The 23,829-nt window shown below is 32.4% G+C and overlaps 1 protein-coding gene across 3 annotated transcripts; it reads right to left on the bottom strand.

The window, feature by feature from the left end:
• Positions 1-473: 473 nt before the first annotated feature.
• Positions 474-14,608, bottom strand: LOC110038611 (probable alkaline/neutral invertase D). Of its 3 annotated transcripts, none has more exons than XM_020743498.1 (5): positions 14,327-14,608; positions 13,668-14,076; positions 12,297-12,728; positions 1,964-2,522; positions 474-1,010 (listed from the first exon to the last, which is right to left on the bottom strand). In XM_020743498.1, exons 2-5 carry the CDS (start codon positions 14,043-14,045, stop codon positions 715-717), a joined length of 1,665 nt encoding a protein of 554 aa, XP_020599157.1. In that variant the 5' UTR covers positions 14,046-14,076; positions 14,327-14,608; the 3' UTR covers positions 474-714. The 3 variants fall into 3 exon arrangements, with proteins under 3 accessions (XP_020599157.1, XP_020599156.1, XP_020599158.1); XM_020743497.1 differs by having other exon boundaries at positions 14,358-14,608; XM_020743499.1 differs by having other exon boundaries at positions 14,249-14,330.
• Positions 14,609-23,829: the final 9,221 nt, after the last annotated feature.

Raw genomic sequence — 23,829 nt, 5'->3', positions numbered from 1 at the left:
TTGTTGTCTAATAGTCCATGCATTGCCAGTCAATTCTCTTTTCATGGAATTGAAACCAAACACATCACATCATTAATATCATTTCTTAGACTTTATCTCATCCTCAAGATTGTATATGATAAATCCAAACATAGAAATAATCATCCTTTTAGGGTTTGACATCCTAACTACCGGAGAGAGCTAATTTATGTACATCTTTGAAGCATTCTTATATGAGCTCATTTATACCACTCTGCCCACAAGTGACCTACAGGCTACATTTTACGGGTTGCCAGGTTGCTTTCCATGTCTCCTTTTTTCTTATCTTTTGCTAAGCAACATGAAAAAACTCTGTTTATTCAAGTAGCTCATTTATTGATCACTTTGTGAGACTTTTTCGTTATAATATACTGAACCACTTAATTTTCAAAGAAAAAAAATCCATCGTTTTTTATCCTTTTAAAATAACTAATTACTCAACACAAAGGATCTGATTAGCGAAGAGACCAATTAATCTCATTTAGTTCCAAGTTTCTTAATACATCAAACACCATTAAATTTCTGGCATAAATGAAAAAGCTAACCTTTTCATTCGGACCAGTGGTGCTAAATATCATATTTTACAGACCAAAACTTTTCATTGAAAAACCCCCAAAAGGGAATATGTGGAAAAGCTTTAGTCAAATAATAGTGTAAAATTAAAACTGTAAATTTTCTCCCTTCAACCCAAAAAGCTTAGCAAGTCCATGAACTGGATCTCTTCATGAGAGGCTTCATTGCCTTATCCTCCTCGAGAGAAATCATACCTAAATGTGAGGGGTCCTCCAACATCATCTTGGCCACCAGATACCCTGCTATAGACCATGTCTGAAACTTTCTGGCTTGTTTGCCCACATACCGTCCAAGGGTTCCGTCATAATATTCAGGCCAGCCATCCTTCAGAAGCCGGGTCTCAGCAACTTCTATCGCTCGCCGAGCAATCTGAGGACGACCTGTCTTGATGCATGCTGCAGTAAGCATCCAGAGCAGCACTGCAGGAGACCGAGACAAGAGAATGGAAGTGCATGGGTGTTAGATATACAGCATGCTTCAAATAATCAAATCTAATAAAATTATTGTATATAGTGTGCTTATGTTCTACTTCAAAGGTTGTTGGAAATAGTTCTGGTTGAACCCAAATCAGGCTGGGGATTCCTACAACCATACTATGACAGTGAGAAGAAAATAGATGAAAAACTGCACAGAGACCTGACATCACAACATGTTTTCAAGGAAAGAAATGAAACTTCCCAAGTAGTCTGAAATTATCAACACATTTAAATATACTAATGCTTTATAGTAAATGATGCACTCCTAAGATATTCAAGCCACAGCATAAATAAGGATTCAAGCAAGAAGTGAAGTTCAAAAAAAGAAAGCAAAAATGAATTAGTATGGTTTAATTGGGGGGGGGGGGGGGGGGCATACATTAAGCCATACAGGGTTTTAGTCACTTTGCTCTCTAGTGTATAACCTGGTTTCACGTAACCATAATTAGCTCAAATTATTAATACAACTTCATGCTATTCCGACAGATAGGTAGCATGAAGTAACTAAATAAGAACTGTTAATACCATTCACCTTACAAACAAGAAAAGCACTGCATAAATATATAGTTCTTAAATATTTTTTATCAGAATGAATTTCATAATCTTTGAATTAACATTAATATGAGTACAATATGTAATAAGCAGCCAAAATTTATATTTCCCTCATCTGAAACTTAATCCCAAAGGCTATCAAATTCATCCTCAAATATTTTCCTAGAAAATATATTAATAGAAAATATTTTGATATATATCTATATATCTATATATATAATATATACATACATACATACATACATGGATGGATGGATGGATGTATGGATGTATGGATGTATGGATGTATAGATGTATGTATGTATGTATAATATTCCAAAATCAAGTGACCGTAATTTTCTAACCTGGCCAAGAACCTCCATTGTGGTAACTCCATCTGGTATTCTTGGGATCACAACCTGTCACAATCCTCCATTCATGGCCCTCAATGGCAGGATAAGCTATTTTTAGAGGCATCTCTCCAACTAACTCATCCCAGCGTGCTTCAATCAGGTCCATTATAGCCATAGACTGTTCAGGAGTAGCAAGTGATGATAAAATGGCAAAACAATTACCCAAAGCAAACCATCTGAAGTCCATCCTTGCAGGACTGACATTTCCAATGAAGTAACCACCACGTGTAGGCATAAAATCAAAAACCCATTCTGGAATCGAGTCAGGGATAACATTAAATTTGTTGACTGCTGTGTGAGAATACTCCTCCGTTTTATAGCGATAAATGACATTTAGCTTTTGGAAATCAAGCCAAAAGTAGTTCCTCATGTGATAACTTAAAGCATGCAGACGTTTCACTATTCGCTCAATAAATTCTTTTCCTTCTGCATCATGTTTCAGCATTGCCAAAGCACACCTTAAAGCCATAAAAAAAAGGGCCTGAATCTCAATCGGATACCCATAAATGCCCTAAGAAATAAATATGCACCAAAACAACGGTGTAAAATTAATCAGAACTTTAATATATGTATCAAATAAAAGCATCAGCCTAGTGATCAATTTAAATAAAGTAATTTAGAAGAAAGTTTAGAATCTAGAGATATTAATTTATAATATGTAACACCAGCGATTACACATAAATTCATAGTAAATAGTTATCATTACGAAAATGCAATGGCGGATCATCAAATTGCAGCTTAGGTTGAAGGAATATAAAGATAATGGTTGATATTTTTCAGTTTCAACTTGAAACGCATTAAGGACATTAAATGGAAACCAAGGTGATATACACCTTTGTAAAGGTCAATGTATTATTTTAATAGACAATGTAAACCCTAGGTGGCATGCAATCCATAATGATACTAGCACCCTTGTTAGGTACGGACGCCAAGAAAGTAGGTTTGAATATGCTAAATTATATGGCTAAGCAAATCTACTTCGGAAAAATGAAAGGCTACAGTTAATCATCAGTATTCCATTATATTGCTCCAAGAAGAACAATGCCAGCAAGCCCAGAAAAGTTTAAGACATGTACCATGCTAGCAGTTGACAGGAACTACCAAATGATACTTTTAGATCTAATCATATATTCATTTATTTCTTCAGAATGATGATTTAGAAGTTCTGAAACAGAATCAACAAAAATTGAATTGTTGCATAACCTAACCGTCAATTTAGAAAATCATTTGAGTTGAACACAATAAATAAAACCATCCAGCAGTTACAGCCATAATTTGGCTGCTTCCTCTAAAATGCCAAAAAATTATCTCAAAAGGGGATCCTGGCTCTATTGGACAAAAATGCAGGTATCATTTTCGAAATACTTCAATTAAATTATGTGAAAACAAAAAGGAAACATTCAAAGGATACAAGTGCTATCTAACATGCATCACCTTGAAAAAAGAGTATTCATGAATTAGCAGGTTAAGCATTTCCCAATGACCAAACTGACTTGGTCATTGTTTAGGGAAACTAATATAAAAACCATGGAAGAACTAGAAATCTAAGCCCACCAAGCTTAAACATTCTTTATTTTTCCCTTGAAGTAGCTTCTCTATAACTAGAGGAAAAAAACTGTAGCATCTTCCGTGATAAAAATCTCCAATGTCATTCAACAAAACTTCTTCATTTAGAACATCTTATGGTAAAAAATTTCATGTAGAGATATATTATGGGATGCAAAAAAAATATAAAAGGAAAAAGATATCACAAGCTACATTTCCATGAATATTAACAATTATTCTACTTGCGATTAATACAAACAATATGAATCAAATCATTCAAACGATAATCAAATGGTGTACTAGAAAAAAATCAATAAGCATTTAGAACCAAGAAAGCTACACATCTACTTCAAATGCACGTATTCCTATAAACAAATTAGATAAATCGAATTTGAGCAAAATCAGCCACACAACTTAGTAAAAAAAATCAATAACAAATGGAAAAAGTAGAAGAAAATAATTAATCAAAAGAAAGAAACAAGCCTCAAAGTTATAAAAGGGAATAACCACACCTGAAAACCTTCAAGGTTTTCATATAAATAATAAGTTTACTACGGAAAAATAGTTGGAATAGCACATCCAATCAGAATTAAATTTCAATACCAATTGAATGAATTTTGTACATCCCTTCGGCCTTATTTAAAATTACAAAATCCTACTTGGAAATTAGAATCCTTATCCACCAATTGACCTAAAGTTATTGCATGCTCCTATTGCTAATAAACATGAGATCTCAATCATGTAATAAGGCTAAAAATATCACAAGAATATTGTTACAGTAAAGCCATAGAAAAGCAACCATAAAACATTGGAAAAAAAAGGCTAATTGCAGAAATCAAAAGAAAAATCTCCATGGAGGATCCACCAAACAATAATTAGAGAAGGTAACGGCAAGAACCACACGAGGACCATAAAAGAAACCACTGAGAAGCCACTAAGTAAACATGAAGAAGCTATCAAATGGAGAATCTAAGATAACTAGGTGAAAAAGAAAATGGGAAATTTTAGAAAGGTGCAAGATTAACGATACACATACAAATCAAGTTTGAGAAACATTTAAGTCTGTGCTTATATAAGTTTGCTAAAATCAAAACTCATTAAAAAAAATAAATAATTAAAAAAAAAATAAAACTTCATATTTTTGGTTGTTCCTCAACATAATTTATATTTATTGCGACTTTAAGATTTGTATCAGTTATGCTTAACTGCAAAAATTTTGGCTTTGATGCACTGTTCAATTGATATTAATAAAATAAATTTGGGCACAACTGCCGTACTACGATAAAAATCCATGAACAACCACAAGCAAAAGTTTTTCACCAACTTTAAAGATACCCTTATTGCTTATGGCAGAAGTCTGTCGTTATCTCGAAATTGTGGAATAGTGGAATTGATGTGTCGGACATGAATTCCAAACAAAAATGTGGAAAGAGAAAAATGTAGATATTAATTGATGGTTCATGACATAAATATAAATCATATACATTCAAAAATAACTAAAATATCAAAAGTTTATGAGATCGTTACCTCGTAAGTATTCATCCAATTTCTAGTGCAATTTTATCAATATTTTTCATCTTACGAGTAACTCTGTACGAATTATTGCAGAAAACTTTTAGGGTTAAAACAAACTTTTATCTTATTACCATTTGAATTTCATAAATCACTTCTTGATATCATTAGCAGGCTTGTAATTCTCACAGGCTAACAGTAACTTGCAAAAGAATTTCTTATACAAATTATACATATAACTCATAGAAGATGCAAAAAACTATCATAAGAATGCAACTATTATAATGCGCATCTATTGTTTCTAGTGTTGTGCTAAATTCCTAAAAAGAAAAAAAAAAGAAAAAAGAAAAATCAAATTTACATTTAATTTAAGTTTCTATTTACTAAACTATGCCAAGTTTTCACCTAGAAACAAACAAACCACACAAATATGATATACGCATCATATATATAAACAACCTCTTAACAAAAAATCCAAATGGTGAATCACTTATCATGATTAATTATGGAAACTCTAATTCAGTCTGGTGGAGTTTTAAATGCCGTTATCCTGAAAGAATTTATAATGAAAAATATTATGGGTATGTTGACGCAAATTGATCTTCTCAATTAGGAACCTTCATGACCATGTTAGTCCTAAAATTAAGAATGAAAAAACAGCAGCAACAACAACATTATGTTGATGAAGAAGCAGCAAAAATATCTATATTGAACACCTTATGCTGCACACTTCATAAACTTGATATTTGAGAAAATTTGTAAATTGTCTTATTATAAAAAGCCCTACCAAAGAAAAAAGAAATTAGTAAATTCATTTACAACCATTTTTTGTTATTATTTTTAATGAAGAAAATTACAAAGAAAGAACTCCTAAGCCCTACTAGAACAAGATTTACCTTAACATTTTTGGCTCTACAAAATATGTTGGAAGCAAGGCAACCATTGAAGACAATGTTCACATTCACTAATTAGCTTAGTTGTGCATGGGCAAAAAAATAGAAAATAAAAAAAAGAATTGCAAAAAAGAAGTTAAGAAAATATATAATTCAAATAAAGGATTTTGGTGTAATATCACATATATAATAATAACCACTCTGTCCTTAGTTCAGATTTTGAGAATAATGGATCAAAGATAAACTCATCTATCAGTTTTATTTATAATACAATGGAAGTGGTTAAAGAGTTAATAGCCCATAACCTAGGAAGAGGAAGCCAATTATAAGGAGATCTGAGATATCATTGAAGAAAAATGGAAGCTTTATCTCCATCAACATGTATATACTGCTGGATTTTTCCTAAACCCTTAACTTTAATATGTTGATAACAAGTTCTCCAATCCTGAGATCAAGTTGGGATTACATCATTATAAGGATAAATTGATTCTTGGCCCAATTGCAAAAGCAACTGCTAATATGCAATTTATTCTATTTATAAATGAGGACAGTTTATTTCAAATACAACAAAGAAAATATTCTTCAAAGAATTTTTAATATTTAATGTATTCATTAAAATAAGGATTAAGTATCTAAATATTAAATTTTCTTCAAATATAGTTTATTAGTAGATCCAGTTTAGTAATGGTCACCAGAGCTACAATGTATTGTTGTTCAAGTACTAAGACTTACATGCTCATCACTAGATGCGAGTGCAATGGAGCGCATATAAACAAGTTTACACAAGAAAAAAGAACTGTATGACAACTTTAAAACTAAATTCCTTGGTATATAGCATGTACAATAAGAGATCAAAGAATAAAATTTTGAAGAATAAAAATTTGAAGAATGATGAGAATTCTCTACTATGTGAAGATATGCAATCAAATGAATTTTTATAGATGATGGAATTGAAGTTACACCACCTATATTATAACAAGAAGATCTTAGTGTTGATTTCTTTGATGGAGATTAGAATAAGATTACAACGTCCAACACTAGACAACAAGAGATAAGAAAGATGACGAGACTAAGACCTCACCAAAAATGAGGTCAACAAGAACTTAGACTGAACTGAAGAAAAGGTAGAGCCGAGGTTGAAAAAGAGAAAAAAGAATGAGAGAACTTAGACTGAACTGAAGAAAAGGTAGAAAAAAAAAATAATGAAAATATTTGATTATATACTTTATAATTATTTAGATGTATGGATGTTATCATGTTAAATAATAAGTGTGAGAAAATTTTAATATTTTAAATAATAGTGTGAGAGAAGTCTACTATGCTAAACTCATATTTAAGTCTTATTATACTCTCATTTTGATATTTTATGTTATTTTCATTTCATGTTTTACATTAGTTTGATCAATTGTTGTTTATGTTATATTTTTATTTGTGCAAATTTTTACTTGATATTTTGTAACGTACATAAATTGTTATTACATATAAATGCAATTTCACTTGTAATTATGTTCGGATGTTGATATGTATTTTTTAATAAATCTAGAAATTATGATACTAATATATAAATTTTATCCATTTATTTAACTTACACAATTTTCAAAATGTTAGGCTTACACCCAAAATTGCCTCAAGGCTTACGCCTAGTCTTATATATGAAAAATGCCTCAACACCAAATTGAGCAAATTTAAGCATTAATAAAGGTTAAAACTCTAAATATAAAAGTTTTCATCACTATTATCACTTAATGAGTCTCCAACAAAATACAACATAATGATTTATTTTCTCTGATCTCATCCTAAATTTTATCCATATTTTTCTATTCCTCATCTTAAATTTCAACCATCTTCCTAATATTAATTAATAAAAAAAAATATTATTAGATTTAAAAAAAAAGACAATTGAAAATAATAACTTCAATTGCATTTTCAGTCGTGTACTATATTGGTCAATAAGGACTATTTATTAGGTCTATTTTACTTATACCTATTTTAAGGAAAATTTAGATTAAATTGTGCCTGACCAGAACTGAGGTGAGGCAGGTCTTATATTATATGAAATGCAAGTATCATGAAGTAACCAAATGAGGCGCAAGCCTCATTGTGATATATAAATAAAAATGTAAGGTGGGATTCATATTGTCAAGTTTAAATCATGATCACAAACATTTAGATACAACAACAACAACAACAACAAAGCCTTAATCCCACTACGTGGGGTTCCTTTTTCTCCATTGCGTCATATTTAGTGTCATACATTTAGATACTTCTACAAAAATCAGAACATATAAGAAAAAAATAAATAAAACAAATAAATAGTTCATTTAAGGATATGCATTATTTGGATAAAATCGGACAATCAAACATAACAAAACTGATTTGGTTTATTTGGTTCAGTTTGAAAATTGATTTCAGATAATGGTTTTAAAATTTAAGCTATTTGGTTTTCGGATTTCAGTTTAGTGTTTTTATATGTAAAATAGAGTAATCCAAGAACTGAATCACCTTGTTATCCTTTTTCTCCTCTAGACTTTAGGCTTTACACTTTTGTTTTGAGCTTTTGACTTTCACAGTTTCTATAATCCATAATTTTCTATTTGCTCGCTTCTACTTCTCAAAAAAAAAGTCGCTAGTAACCAGATGCCAGATTTCCAAGTTTCTATTTCGTACAAGGTGACCTATGGTGAAATAAGAAGCCACGTTGGCCGACTTGGATGTGAATAATATGCTTTGAGTATGAGGTACCCTGTTTCCTCATTCAAAATTTCAAGTTTTCTTGCCCTGGCCCAACTATTTCTTCCTTCAGTTCCATCTCTATATTGATATTATTGGTGGTAAATCATTCAACTCTCTCAATAAAATCAAAGGTATTTTGTAGCCATTAATTTTTTCTTTCTTAATAGTTCATACTATGAACATGATGGTAGCACTGGAGAGTGGATAAAAGAAAGTTGTTTTTCATTTTTTTCGGTATTTCCCTTTAGTTTAAGTTCCTCTTCTTAAGGACTAAGGGTTTTCCTTTTCATATCATAATATGGAGTTAGTTTAAAATCAAGCAATTTTCTTCAGCTAATGACATTTTCTTTATTCGATTATGATTTTCATATTTAACAGATGCATTTAATGTTTCACATATGTTATTCGATTTTCAGTTCATTTTCAACGGATCCATTTAGAATTAATTACATTTTGGTTTGGACAGTTCATTTTGACCAACAAAAAGAGCAGTTTATGTTTTTTTGAATTATGGATTTTGGATTAACTCGGACTGAAAATTTACAGAAACAATTCATCCAGATCGACCAAATGCACATCCTTAAGTTCATGTTTCAAAATATTCATCTTAGCACAGAGAATTTATATTTTGAATAACTATAAATTTGATATTTTCATTATTTTTCTTTCAATACAGTGTCATTCTAAGTTCATAGACGCCTATAGATCCTCGTTGGTCGAAAGAAATAGAGGACCTGAAGTCACTTTAAGTGCTCTATATGAGGACAAAAATCTACACTATTTCTACTTTCCAATGTCAACCAAGTAGCTTAGGTTCATCACAAGAGGAGCCGTAGTAAAAATTGCACAAAGCCTAAATCACAATTGTTGCCTTAATCATGAGTTAATATGTTGAGCAAACCCTAATAGCCACCTTCCTGCAAAATAGAGGTCTAGGACTAATCATTCATTTGAAATAGGTGTTCTCACAGATTATCACAATCAAATCGCAAGTTAGATACAATTTGCACAAAGCCTAACACAAAATTGTTGCATTAATCATGAGTTCACATGTTGAGCAAATCCTAATAGCAACATTCCCGCTAAATGATGGACTAGGACTAATCATTCATTTGGAATAGGTGTTCCTCATGAGAGCGACCAACTAACACACAATATCAAATCTCAAGTTATAAACAAATCAAAAAATCTAATATGTTTTTGTAAACAATAAAAAACTGGGATGGAAAATCCATCTAAGAAAAAATAAAAATATTTTATTATTATGTTGATTTCTTCATTTCCAATAGTATAGCAATCTCAAACATTTTATTGTTTTAAGCTCCACATGTGAAAAGTTTAAAAATTGAACATGGAATGATAGCACAAAAGATGAATATATAAATAGCTTTGCTTATTAGTTTAAAAATTTAACCATGCATGCAAAAAAAAAATCAATGATACAACCGTACAAAAGGAATCTAGCTCATATTCACCAATCATTCAATATGATCAGTTACTTCAGTACATCAACAAGTCGTGTTCACTAAATACTGTGAAATCCACTTGACATTGATCAATCCAAACTAGGCTCATCATACTATATATATATATATATGTATGTATGTATATATGTCATATACTATATTTAAAAAAATATACATATACTATATTTAAAAAAAAAGTTATATCTAAACGTTCAATGATAAGGAAACTCGACATTTATAATCTTCCCAATCAAATTTGTTTTTATATCAAAATGACACTTGGCATCCTCTCAATTAATCATCTATGCATCTACAACAAGACATTAAGAGCACCAATGTTCTATGCACAAGATAGACAAGATAGAAAGTAAAAATAGAAATGTCTTTCTGGATCAAGTAAAATGACTATAGCAAGTCATCGTAACATACGACCCTATGATTAAAATTTCTTCTAGTAGAAACTCTTTGTATCAAACATCTCATAATTATCAAAATAAATATTTATAATTTACCCAAAAAAAAAATTCTAAATTTAAGATACTTCTATGTAGGGTGGCAATTAACACCTTGGTAAGGAAGAATGGATCATAAAATTGTATACCTCAAAGGCGAATTCACCCAAAAGGAGGACATAAGGATAAGCTCGTCAAGCCAAGTTCAGGCTAGATTCACCAATCAAACTTTAAACAAACACACTAGTGGGGTTATATGGGACTCATAGACCATGTTTGAGGCACTTTCCCACTCAAGATAAGGCAGACACACAAACTAACTGGAGAGAAAATCCACTAAGCTCAAGATGAACTCAGCCAAGGTTAACATTAAGCTCATCGGATTGATCTACTCTAAGCAATCCTCTAGGCCTGAAAAAACCTCGGTACGTACTTTTAGGATATCTAACAACTCTTTTATAATTGACTAACAATCCAGAGTTGAGCCAATATTAATGCTACACATCCCTTGCATTTATTACATGTCAACTCATTCGATAGCATTTTTGTACACTTCGAGACCCCAAATTGCTTTCTATAAATTGTAGACCTTGACGAGAGCCCAGGATTGCGGATTTTGGGCGCAGTATTTGTTTTTTTTTAGTTCTAATAGCGATTTTTTTCTCTTTTTTTGCCTCGTCAATTTCCAGCTTTTCACATTTCCTTTAGGTTAATAAGTTTATAGCATAAACTCTATACAAAACAGAAACAAACAAAAATGATGGACATAATTTATTCTTATAACATTTTTTTACCATTCCTTGCAATGCAAGAGCATGAGACTAGTGTATTAGTAATAGCGTACTGGAGCGAGAATTAGATCAACTCAAAAAGTTTAGAAGAACTCTTCTAAACAAGCCCTCAGACAGAAGAGATTAAATATTAGAATTTAAATTCCCATATAATTAATTTCATGTCATTAGGAAATGACCAAAAAGAAACATTCTGATCTTAAAAAAAAATTAAAGATCTAATAAAAGTAAAAGATGGCCAAAGCTAATCACTTAAACAACCAGGAAGGAGGGTGGGACTGGCTGGGGCGCTGGGAGGATGGAGAGAGCAGTGAATCAACTCCTCAAGGAATAAGAAAAAAAAAAGTTCCCATATGCCATAGTTTTCCTGATAATAATAAAACAATGCATCAAAAAAGCAATTAGATCTATAATAAACTCATTGGATTGTGATATGGGTCAATTCCACCAATAAGGAAACAGGTAATGAAATGGAGAACGGTGACAAAGATCGGTTATAAACTTACTGACAACGTCATGCATGAATTTGAATGCATGTGTACATGATGTGGGTGGGTCAAATGTCAATCTTCTCCTTAAAATAAAGTTCCATAAAGCCAGTGCAAGGAAATCATTTGTGCAAGACAAAAAATATCAAGCTAACAGCCATAAAGAAAAATGAAGGGTCCTTCCACACATGTAAACTCCAAATAAAAAAAAAAGGTAAAACTTAATGTGCTTACTTCAAAAATGGAGCACTACATAGTTTCAAATAGTCTCTAGAATAGTGCACTAGGAAAAAGAAATGTCTTGCACATATTCAAGAATTATTATTCATCAATGACCACAAACCATTTAAATGGCATCAAATAAAAAGTATGTCCAAAAGAGAAATAAAGGGTTGAATATCTTACCATTCTTCTATCTATCATTGAACAACCATCTGCACATAGTAAAGTAGGGAATGTGTCAAATCCCTCTGATAAGCATAATGCTAATATAAGTCTCATTCCTTTTTGGCATTCAGGAGTTTCGGCAAGAGATAAATCACCAGTTGACTTTGTATAGGCACGTAATAGAATTATCCACCAAAATCCAGAATCAACAGGTGCTACTCTTCCAATTGCACTTTCACCAAAATCTGCAATAATTGTATCAACTTTTCTAAGAGGATCATGGAGCACCTTGAAGCTTGCTGGCATAACACCTTCTCCAAGCTTGAAACGGTCAACCCTCTTTTCCCACCCTTGAAGAAGAAGGGTTTTAAGGAGAAAATTTTTTACAATCTCTGGCTCACCATTAATCAGAAAGGCTAAAGCACTTGGTACAAAATCACGGACAAACACCTGAATTAGTGGTGAATGATGGATCAATACAAGCAATTAAGTTACTAAAGCAGGTTAACATAGAAACGGTTTTTGGAATAATTTTGTCAGAATAATAATAATAATAATAAAATAGATATCAGCTAACAGCAACAAAGAAAGCTTCATCCACAGACTTCTAGCTCAACCATAGAGTACGGTATGCATGAGCTTAACCAGCACATAAAAATTCTGCTATACATGCTAGCACAAAAATGGATGGTAACTAGCACGTTAGACTTGATAACTAGCAGGTTAGCCAGAGAAAATTATTGATATGTATTTTCACGTACGAATTGAAAAAAAAAAAAAAAGATTTAAAGTAAATCGCTGAACATTTTCCTTGAGCTGGTTACATCTCAATTTTTTGCCATTTTTTAAATTAAGAAGAATTTTTTCAAACATGCAAAAACAGAATTTGTGAATTTAAGGGATTCAGCCTCTACTTTTAGATGATGCAAGTAGTATACCCACCGAAATCCCAAGTTTTGATTTAATAAGTTAAACTGTTTATTACGAGTTAAGGAGATTTAAAAGTTGTCAGGCCAATAAATTTCATGAGTTACTACTTCTAGTTCTACTAAATCTAAAATTCAGAGGATTTATTAGATTTATTTATATTAAATGCTAGTTTAGTATAGTTAATCAGTCGGTTAATAAATAGCAACAAATTGATACACATTTGTCCTATTCTACAAAAAATCAATAAATTCCTCAGATCAACCTAATAGTGACAATTAAAAAAAGAACGGTCAAAAAGGCCAGGCAAACAAAGAAAGGGCTCAGCAAAACATTAACTGGATTTGGATATTCCCAATAAAATAGTTTAATTTTAAAATAGTTTCGCTTTACCCTGGAAATTTGCGATCTCTTATCAATTCATGCTTTCTCAAAGAAGAAAACTTATTCGGGCTAGAATACCTGATCATAATTTAGAACCTCTTCGGAAGCATGATCCACAGCAGCAATTGTCCCCACCGGTTGGCCGCGAAAGTACACCAGCGAACGCCGAAGAGCCTCCCAGGCCTCAGCAACCATTGGATGTGGCTCGAAAGAGTTCCTCGCCGAAGATGCAGGGGTATCGAAGCCAGACCTTATTCCGCCGGGTGAGTACATGCTGTCAAAGGCATCCACCGCTCGGATGTTAATGGAGAGCTCGCTGAGGGACCTATCGTCAAAGGATCTTTGGCGCTCAATGTTCAGCTTTGGCTTATCAAGCAGCCGTGCGAGGTCAAGATCGTCCCCATCCACCAACGAGCAGTGAGACGCCACCTTCCGAATCCCCATGATCCCGTCCATGTTGCCCCCTTCTCCTCACCTTTCTCCCGATCTGCATCAAACGACAGATATTAAATAATCAAATCCAAATATATCGATATTCCCTCATCATCATTAGGTTTTTTCCTCTACGAAGCATCCTATGATAAACGCTACAAAAATCTGGATTCCAGCCGTAGACAGCATGCATATTAGATCTAAAATTAGAATTAGGGATAGAGGACCTAAATGCCCGGGTGCGCAAAGGCGGGAGAGAGCGATACAGTTCAGAAACGCTGAGAAGATAACGAGGGCATGCTTACACAGAAAGAGAGAGAGAGAGAGAGGACCAACAGTGATATCTTGAAAGCCAAGCAACGGGCGGGATCGAACTGCTCCGGGGATCTAGCTGGGAAGCGGCTCGGTAGGCTTAAGAGGAGAAGGAAGGAGAAAAAGAGAAACAAGGCAAGAACAACGGTATTTATAGCCGATGCCATAGGATATTAGCGGGGAAGGTAGACAACTCTTCTGGTTCTATCCTTAGCAGGTCCCCTCAGTCATCGTGATTCGTTGGGCGGAAGTATAGTCGACGGGCAGTGGTCCGTTGGCTTGCCCGGATAGATTAGCTAATCCTGGGCCATACCGGAGCAGCCAGTCAAATCAGTCGGCGAGCGGGTTTAGGATATTTTGACGGCGGCGATTTAGGTGCTTAGCATGTTAAGAAATAATGTAAACGATGGTTTCCTGTTTCTAAAGTTTTAGCGGTCATCCAAGATCTCGGGATTCTTCAATTTATGTGCATAAAATTATCCCAAAAATAAAATATAATAATCGACGGTAGACATTTCAATTTATATTTATAGGATGCGATATTTTTTGTTATGTCAATGAAACTCTAATTTAGAAGAAATTTCTGGAAATGTCATCTATTTTATTTAAATTTTGAATATAACAAACTTTTAAGAAATTAGAGCAATCATTAGCTAAGGGCCCTTTGGTTGGGTTAATAAGTGGTACTGTACTTTTTGTATGGGATTTGAGAATATTTTGTGTTTGATAAAATTTAAAGTTTACATCGTAGTCTATTTTTGTTGAATTTAGAATTTGGTCGATTTGGTCGATTTGGTCGATTTGGTCGAATTTGAATTACATCATTCAGTAAAATGTTATAAGCAAGTTATCGCTGCCCGTCGCTCTCGCCCGCTCGCTGCATGTCGCTGTCACCCGCTCACCCGCCGCTCGTCGCCCGCTCGCCCGCCGCTCGTCGCCAACTCAATACAAATGACTGAACAAGCCTTACAAATCCAATAATAAAATATCATGTAATGCCCCGTACAATCAAGGGCAAGCATGCAATTATACTCTTTATACCCATTGTCTATAAATAAGAGGGTCATTTCTACAGTAAGGGATTAATCAACCAGTTATCAAAAAACTCGTTCTTTAATGTGCCCCCCCACCCCCCCCCCCTCTTCTTTTCTCTGTCTCTTTTATATTTTATGTTTTATTTTTTGGGTGTGATTCACAAGACAAATTAGATTTAATATTTTAGAAGTTGTTGTAAGTGTAAATCATATAAGCAATAAGAGAGGAGCACAAAACAGAGAAGAAACCCACCAAAGAGATAATGAACATAAAATGCACTTGATAGTTTGTGCAGCAACACATCTAGGAGTTGAAGGACAAGATGATGGGCTAAATTTTAGAGGCCATCCAAGAAGCAGTAGTGGGGAGAAGGGAATAAAATCCCCAAGAGAAGCTGGCGTCCAACGATCGGAGGGCATACATGCCTGAAGAAAGATCAAAAGACTCCAAGTATAAGGATAATGTAAGGTTGGTGTTAATGAACAACCAACAATTCATACATATTAAGGCCCTCCACTAGCTGGAGAATGTGTTTATTCGAGAGATTTTAGCGATTAAAACCCCCGAAAAGTTCAAGAAACCGTCTCTTATATTGTACAAAGGTTAGACTGGTTCGACTAAGCATATTGCCTCCTTTGTGTCAATCATCGAGCATTGAGGATCACTGATTCTCTGAAATTTTGCCTTTTTTCACCATATTGAGGGAGTCGACCCTCAAGTGGTTCAATGACTGCTGGCTGGAGTAATAACCTCATTTGCTAATTACAAGAAGATGTTCAATGTACAGCTCAGCCGTGCTCATAACCTACAGAAGAGTTCCCATGCCATGTTGCAGATCAGGCTATGAAAAAGCGAGAGCCCCTTCTCTTTTGTCACTTGATTCCATAAAAAAATGCAAGATGTGCAAGATTTGGAGCTCGTAATAGAACACACCTCCCCAACTCAAGGGATGAAGGAGGGACCATTCTACTACGCTTTTGGTCTCTAGAGGCTAAAAAACCATGTTAAATTATTGGAGTTGGCTAACAATCACATTTTAGCTGAAGAGTATAACTCTACCCCTACGTCATCCATGACAGAAGCAAACACCAGTTGTGTGAAGAGGGGGGCCCTAATAGATGACAGATGGAGGCTTAGGGATGACTAGCAACCTTCTGCTCGATAATGTTAATATATCATTTTAAGTACCCTTTTATGTCTATTTTTAGTGATATTGCACTTTAAAGAAGGGTATTTTTGTGTTTTTGTCGCAGGTATTTCATTTTTAGGCATTTGGAGAAAAAATGAAAAAAAAAGAAATTTGAAACAAAAACATCCAATTTTGGCACATGATGCGCCAGACACGACTTTTTCAAATTAAGGCGGTTCGAGAGGAATTTTTGCGCGAATTTTCAAAGGGACACTTGTTCTTAAGCACCCCATGGAGTGATTCAATGCATGTGAATACTTTGGAAGGTTCCAATTTGAAGGGATTTAACTCTTGAATCAAGGAGGCACATCTTTTGAAATTCAAAGTTTTGACTTTTGAATTCTGTAATTTTTTTCTCCATATTATGTATTTGGATGGATTTTTGCAAGAGGACAAGAGGAGAATCACTGAGTAGATTAAAGAAGGATCAAAAGGGTTAGTTGGAGAGTGTTGGAGGTGTCTCTTGGAGAGGAGATTTTCTTCTAGGGTTCTAAGAGGAGAGGAAAAGTGAGAGATTTCTTTTTAATTACACTTCTAAGAGAGAATTGGGAGAGATTGTAAAGAGAGAAAGGCTTAGAAAGAACTTCTAGGGATTTTCTTGGGAAGGATTGTGAGATAAGTTGTATTTTTCTTATTTCTTTTGTTTGTAAACTTGTTTTCTTAGATAAAATCCGTGTTTTATCGTATACTTCTCATGAATTCTGAGTAGTCTTCTTTATCCTTCTGAGTAGTCTTCTTTATCCTTATCCCTACTTTGAAGAAATGGTTTCGCGAAGAATTGATTTTGTTTTTTATGGTTTTAAATGTCAATAATTTGTGATGATTTGAACTCTGATCTTCATTTACTTTTCAATCTGGCCAATTGAATTGTTAAAATGTGTTGAGAATTATATGTTCTCAAAAGGGGACATGATTTCTACAACAAAGGGAGAATCACATTTGATTTCATGGGAGAATATTTCATTCATGGGATTGTGTGAAAATAAGTAAGGAAATATACTTTGATGAATGTAGAATTAGAAGATTTTAAGGTGATAGATTAGAATCTCCAATTTGGTTCAATTAATTAAAAACTATTGCCCTTACGAGAGGGAGTAGTGGGAGCTCTGAAGTGACAGCCGATATCCTCCCAGCCTAATCATAGAATTAGAGACCAAACTATAGATTAGTCAATGTTCTTTATAGCGCTCGGAAGAGGGTAGAGAATAAAATTGCTTTTATTTGACACAAAATAATTTTTAAATATATTTTACAAATGCTTTCAATTTCCTTACAAGTCATATTTTCATTATAAAGGGGAATGATGTTTTCTCATACTTGAACTTTTCGTCACAAAAACCTTTATTTTATTTCAGCAATTTACTTCTGAAAGTTTAGCATTTAGTTTAATTTACTTGTTATAGTCGTACATCTTCATAATTAGTAGCATTTCACTTAAGTGGTTTAACTTCAAACTTTGTACTTTACTTTGTTCTTTTTTTTAGTTTATAATAGAATATATAAATAATAGAAAATAAATAACTAACTTATATTTATTTCCAGCTTCATTGTGGGATCGATATCTAGAACTCCCTTAGAGCCCTATATTACTTGAGCGATATGTATACTTGCGTAGTATGTAAACGGGAATTAGGATTTTAAGGAGATTTTTAAAGATAAATTATTTTCATCAACTTTATATTATAGTTTGGGTTACATTATATCATTATATTAAGCTTAATAAATTCCCGCCGTATCAAGTTTTTGGCGTCGTTGTCGAGGAAGTAACGAAAAATATTAGTTATTTTATTTTTTCTAAAAAATATATATAAAAAAAGTGTTTTGAGTTTAGTTTGAACATTTTCTTTGTTAAGTGTATTGCTTATTTTTAATTACTTGTTTTATTTTGTTTATGAATAGTATAAGATCTGAAAACCTAATACCTTACGATTCTGAAATAGAAAGAATTGTTAGAAAAATTCAAAAACAACAAAAAAAGAAAAATCATTCTAACAAAATGACTTGCAACTCAAGTAATGCTAGAAATGAAAATGAACATCATCAGAGACCTTTAAGGGATCATGCTAATCCTACAGCTGATGAAATTCATTTGAGTATACAAAACTCTGCTGTAACTGCCAATTCATTTGAGCTTAAACTTGTTATTATCCAAATGGTACAAAACAATCAGTTTGGAGGAATAACAAATGAAGATCCAAATTTACACCTTGCTAGTTTTCTAGAATTATGTGCTACATTTCAATATAATGGAGTGTCGAATGATGTTGTCAGACTTATAATTTTTTCTTTTTTTCAGAAATTGGGGAGATTTGTCAAAAAAATTCTTATCTAAATATTTTTTATCTTAAAAAATGCTAAGCTTAGAAATGATATTACATTTTTTTATCAGTTTGAAGGGGAGTCAATTTATGAAGCCTGGGAAAGATTTAAAGATCTCCTTAGGAAGTGTCCACACCATGCGTTGCCAGATTGATTAATAATTTAAACTTTTTATAATGGATTGGTTGGATTTCTTAGATCGATAATTGAAGTTGCTGCTGGTGGATCATTAATGTCAAAATTATTTGATGAAGCATATTCATTAATTAAAGAGATGGCTACTAATAATTTTCAATGGCCCCTAGAACTAGTAAATTCAAAAAGAGTAGCCATTGTTCATGATTCTGATGCAATATTTATATTAGCTGCTCAAATAGTTGTTATATGAAAGAAGATAAATTAACATGGAATGAATTATTCTCAAACAACGCCTATGCTTGAGGAGAACTCATTGGGACAAATGATAGAATCTCAATCTTCTTATGGACTTTAAATGCAATAAACAATCGTTCTAATAATCCTTATGCCAATTATTATAATTTTGGATGGAAGAATCATCCAAACTTTAGTTGGAGTAATAATAACTTGAATACTTCAAATCCACAATGGGGAAGCAATGTTGTGAACCCAGTGGGAAGCTCCAACAATCAAGGAAATCAAGCCTATAAACCTTATTACCCCCAAAATTTAATAATTTGCAAAGTAAGGAGAAAAAGTTATCAATGGAAGAATTGACATTGCAAATGGGAAGTCAATTACAGAGTCAAGGAGCTGTAATCAGAAACATGGAAAATCAATTGGGATATATTGCTAGTGCACTTAGCAGTAGACCTCCAGGAACATTACGTAGTAATGTTGAAGTAAATCCAAAAGATTAAAATTAAGATCAAAATTCAAGGAGCAAATTAAAGCTATTCAACTAAGAAGCGGAAAAGAATTAGAAGAAAGAGTTCAACAAGAAGTTAAAATTGAAAAAGATGGGGTGGAAAGTGAAAATTATGGTGAGGATTTTCATTATGAGTTAGAAATTCCTATTAAACCAATGAAAATCACTATAGAAAGACCACCACCTCCATTTCTTCAATGATTGAAGTAGAAGTATAAAGATAATCAATTTTCAAAATTTTTGGAAATTTTGAGGAAATTAACGATAAACATTCCATTTGTTGAAGCTTTGTAACAAATGTCAAGCTATGTGAAGTTCATGAAAGATATACTTAATAAGAAAAGGAAGTTTGTAGATAATGAGATGGTTTCACTTAGTGAAGAGTGTAGCGCTATAATTCAGAAGAAGCTTCCTGAAAAACTTAAAGATCCTGGAAGTTTTACAATTCCTTGTGTTATAGGCGAATGATTTTATGGAAAAGCTTTATGTGATTTAGGAGCCAATATTAATCTTACGCCATTATCAATTTTTAGAAGGTTGGGTTTTGAAGATATTTTACTTACAACTGTAACTCTTCAGTTAGTTGATCGATCGATTACCTAGCCTGAAGGAGTTATAGAAGATGTTTTAGTAAAAGTTGATAAATTTATCTTTCCTATGGACTTTATTATATTAGATATGAAGGAAGATAACAAATTCCTATTATTTTAGGAAAACCATTCCTAGACACCGGAAGAGCTTTGATAGATGTGCAGAAGGGAGAAATAACTATGAGAGTTAGTGATCAAGAGGTTACAATTAATATTGCAAAATCAATGAGATACCCTGCAAAAGAACAAGAGATTGAATGCTTCATAATGGATATTAATGAGTATTTAAGCCATGAATATATCAAAAAGACATATGAAAGTGAATTTAAAAAGGAATATATGGAATATCAAGATGAGGATAAAATCCAAGATGAGTCTATGGAAGTGAGTATGGAAGAACTATATTATGTTCAGGAAAAATTTGAAATGTTAGATCCTGCTAAAAATGACAACAATTTGATTTAATCTATTGAAAAACCCCTTGAACTAGAATTGAAAACACTTCCTACACATTTGAAGTATGCATTCTTAGGATATTCATCTACACTATTTATTTACATTACCAGTTATAGTATCCTCAGAATTAACTGATATGCCAGAATAATTGTTGATCAAAATTTTAAAAAAATACAAGAAAGCCTTTGGATGAACATTAGCTTATATTAAAGGAATCAGTCCTTTAATCTGTATGCATAGAATTTATTTGGAAGATCAACATAAACCAAAAATTAATCGTCAAAGGAGATTGAATCCTATGATGAAAGAAGTGGTTAAGAAAGAAATTATAAAATGGTTAGATGCAGAAATAAATATCCTATTTCAAACAGTACTTGGGTGAGTCCAATTTACTATGTTCCAGAGAAAGGAGGAGTGACTGTATTGACAGAAGAAAGTGAGCATAATGAATTAATATCAATAAGACAAGTAACTGGATGACGAATCTGCATAGATTATAAAAAAATAAACTCTGCCACCCGGAAGGATCGTTTTTCTTTACCCTTTTTGGACTAGATGTTGGATAGATTAGCATGACACAAATATTTTTATTTTCTAGATGGATATACCAGCTATCACCAAATACTTATTGCCAAATACCTATTGCTCCTGAAGATCAAGAGAAAACAACATTTACTAGTCCTTAGGAAACTTTTGCTTTTCGGCAAATGCCTTTTGGATCATGTAATGCACCTGTAATATTTCAAAGATGTATGATGTCAAATTTCAGTGATTTGATTGAAAAAAGGATTGAAGTCTTTATGGATGATTTTTCTATATTTGGAACTTCTTTTGAAATATGTTTAAATCAATTAGAAAAAGTTCTGGAACGATGTGAAAAGACTAATCTTGTTTTGAACTGGGAGAAATGTCAATTTATGGTTATAGGAGGAATTGTTCTTGGACATAAAATTTCAGAAAATGACATGGAAGTAGATCCTACAAAAATTCAGGTTATATCAAACCTACCTCCACCAACTAATGTAAGAGAAGTTAGGAGCTTTTTAGGACATGTTGGATTCTACAGGCGATATATCAAAGATTTTTCAAAAATTACTAAGCTTTTGTGCCAACTTCTAAAAAAAGATATAAAGTTTGATTTTAACCAAGATTGCCTTAAAGCCTTTGAAACTTTAAAGGAAAAATTGATCACTGCTCCTATAATTGTTTCACCGGACTGAAAGAAACCTTTTGAACTAATGTGTTACGCTAGTGATTATGCAATTGGAGCTATTTTAGGGCAGAAATATGATAAGATTTTCAAGGTCATATATTATGCTAGTAAGACTCTTAATGATTCTTAATGATAATGATAAGATTTTCAAGGTCATATATTATGCTAGTAAGACTCTTAATGATACTCAAATTAACTATACCACCACCGAAATAAGGTTATTAGCCATTTTGTATGTTTTTGATAAGTTTAGATCATATTTGATTGAAACTAAATGTGTTGTGCATACTGACCATTCTGCTATTAAATATTTATTGTAAAAGAAGGATATTAAACCAAGATTAATTAGATGGATACTTATGATGCAAGAATTTGATTTTGTGGTAGTGGATAATAAAGGGACTGATAATCAAATAGCTGATCATCTATCGAGGTTAGAACAAAAAGAAATGATTGATTCTGAAAGAGAGATTAAAGATACATTTCTTGATGAATAACTTTACACTGTAAAAGGATGGGAAATACCTTGGTATGCTGATATTGTAAATTATAATGTCAGTGGTATTTTACCATATGAATTGACAAGACAACAAGAAAATAAATTTATTTATGATGTAAAATCTTATTTTTGTGATGATCCTCATTTATATAAACAATGTAAAGAAAACAATGTAAATAAACAATGTAAAGACTTAATTATAAGACGATGTGTGCCTTATAAAAAATTCAAGAGATTATTCAAAAATGTCATGATTCTGAATTTGGAGGACATTTTCAGAATGATAAAACTGCTCGAAAAATTTTACAATCTCGATTTTATTGGCCTACTCTATTTAGAGAAGTTAATATATATATATATATATATAAACATGTGATCAGGTGTCAAAGAGTAGGCAATATTTCTAGAAGAAATGAAATTCCTCTAAATTTTAATTTGGAAATTGAAATTTTTGATGCATGGGGATTAGATTTTATGGGACCATTCATGCATTCATTTGGAAATGTATATATATTGATTGTGGTAGATTATGTTTCAAAATGGATAGAAGTAGTCTTGAAGCTATTGCTGTGCCTAGATGTGACGCCTAGAGTGTTTCTAAATTTTTAATTAAAAATATTTTTTACAAGATATGTAATGCCGAGAGTAATCATTACTGATGAAGGATCTCATTTTAGAAATGCAACAGTTGCATGACTAGCGAAAAAATATAATATAATACATAAAATTGCAACTGCTTATCATCCTCAGACTAGTGGTTTAGCGGAAGTATCTAATCATGACATTAAGAGAATTTAGGAGAAGAGTATTAATCCTAACAAAATGGACTGGTTTATTAGATTAGATACTGCATTAAGGGCATATATGACAGCTTATAAGACACCTATAGGAATGTCCCCATTTAGATTAATTTTTGGGAAGACTTGTCACTTGCCAGTTGAATTAGAACATAAATCTTATTGGGTGATAAAATAATTTAACTTCAATTTAAAAGAAGTTGGTGAGAAAATATTATTGCAATTGAATGAGCTTGAGGAAATTAGGAATGAATCTTACAATAATGCGATGATTTATAAAGAAAAAATGAAAGAATGACATGATCGAAAGATAGTAAAAAGAGAGTTTTGAACATGAACATAAAGTTTTATTGTATAATTCAAGATTAAAGTTATTTTCTGGAAAATTAAAGTTTAGGTGGAAAGGGCCATTCAGAGTTATAAAAGTCTATAAAGTCTATTCCTATGGAGCAGAAGAACCTAAGACTGGAAAAATATTTAAAGTAAATGAGCACAGATTGAAAAGTAAATGA

This window comes from Phalaenopsis equestris, unplaced genomic scaffold, assembly GCF_001263595.1.
Source record: "Phalaenopsis equestris unplaced genomic scaffold, ASM126359v1 Scaffold233282, whole genome shotgun sequence".
Taxonomy (NCBI): domain Eukaryota; kingdom Viridiplantae; phylum Streptophyta; class Magnoliopsida; order Asparagales; family Orchidaceae; genus Phalaenopsis; species Phalaenopsis equestris.
The sequence above is the reverse complement of the archived record's forward strand: the minus strand, read 5'-3'. Positions and strand labels throughout refer to the sequence as shown.

Bases quoted from the DNA above. Each gene is read 5' to 3' on its own strand.
- LOC110038611 (XM_020743498.1), bottom strand. From the start codon at position 14,045: ATGGACGGGATCATGGGGATTCGGAAGGTGGCGTCTCACTGCTCGTTG. The intron at 12,729-13,667 runs GTATTCTAGCCC...CCACTAATTCAG, and splicing joins AGGTTCTAAATTATGATCAG to GTGTTTGTCCGTGATTTTGT. The intron at 2,523-12,296 runs GTAAGATATTCA...TTTATTTCTTAG, and splicing joins CAATGATAGATAGAAGAATG to GGCATTTATGGGTATCCGAT.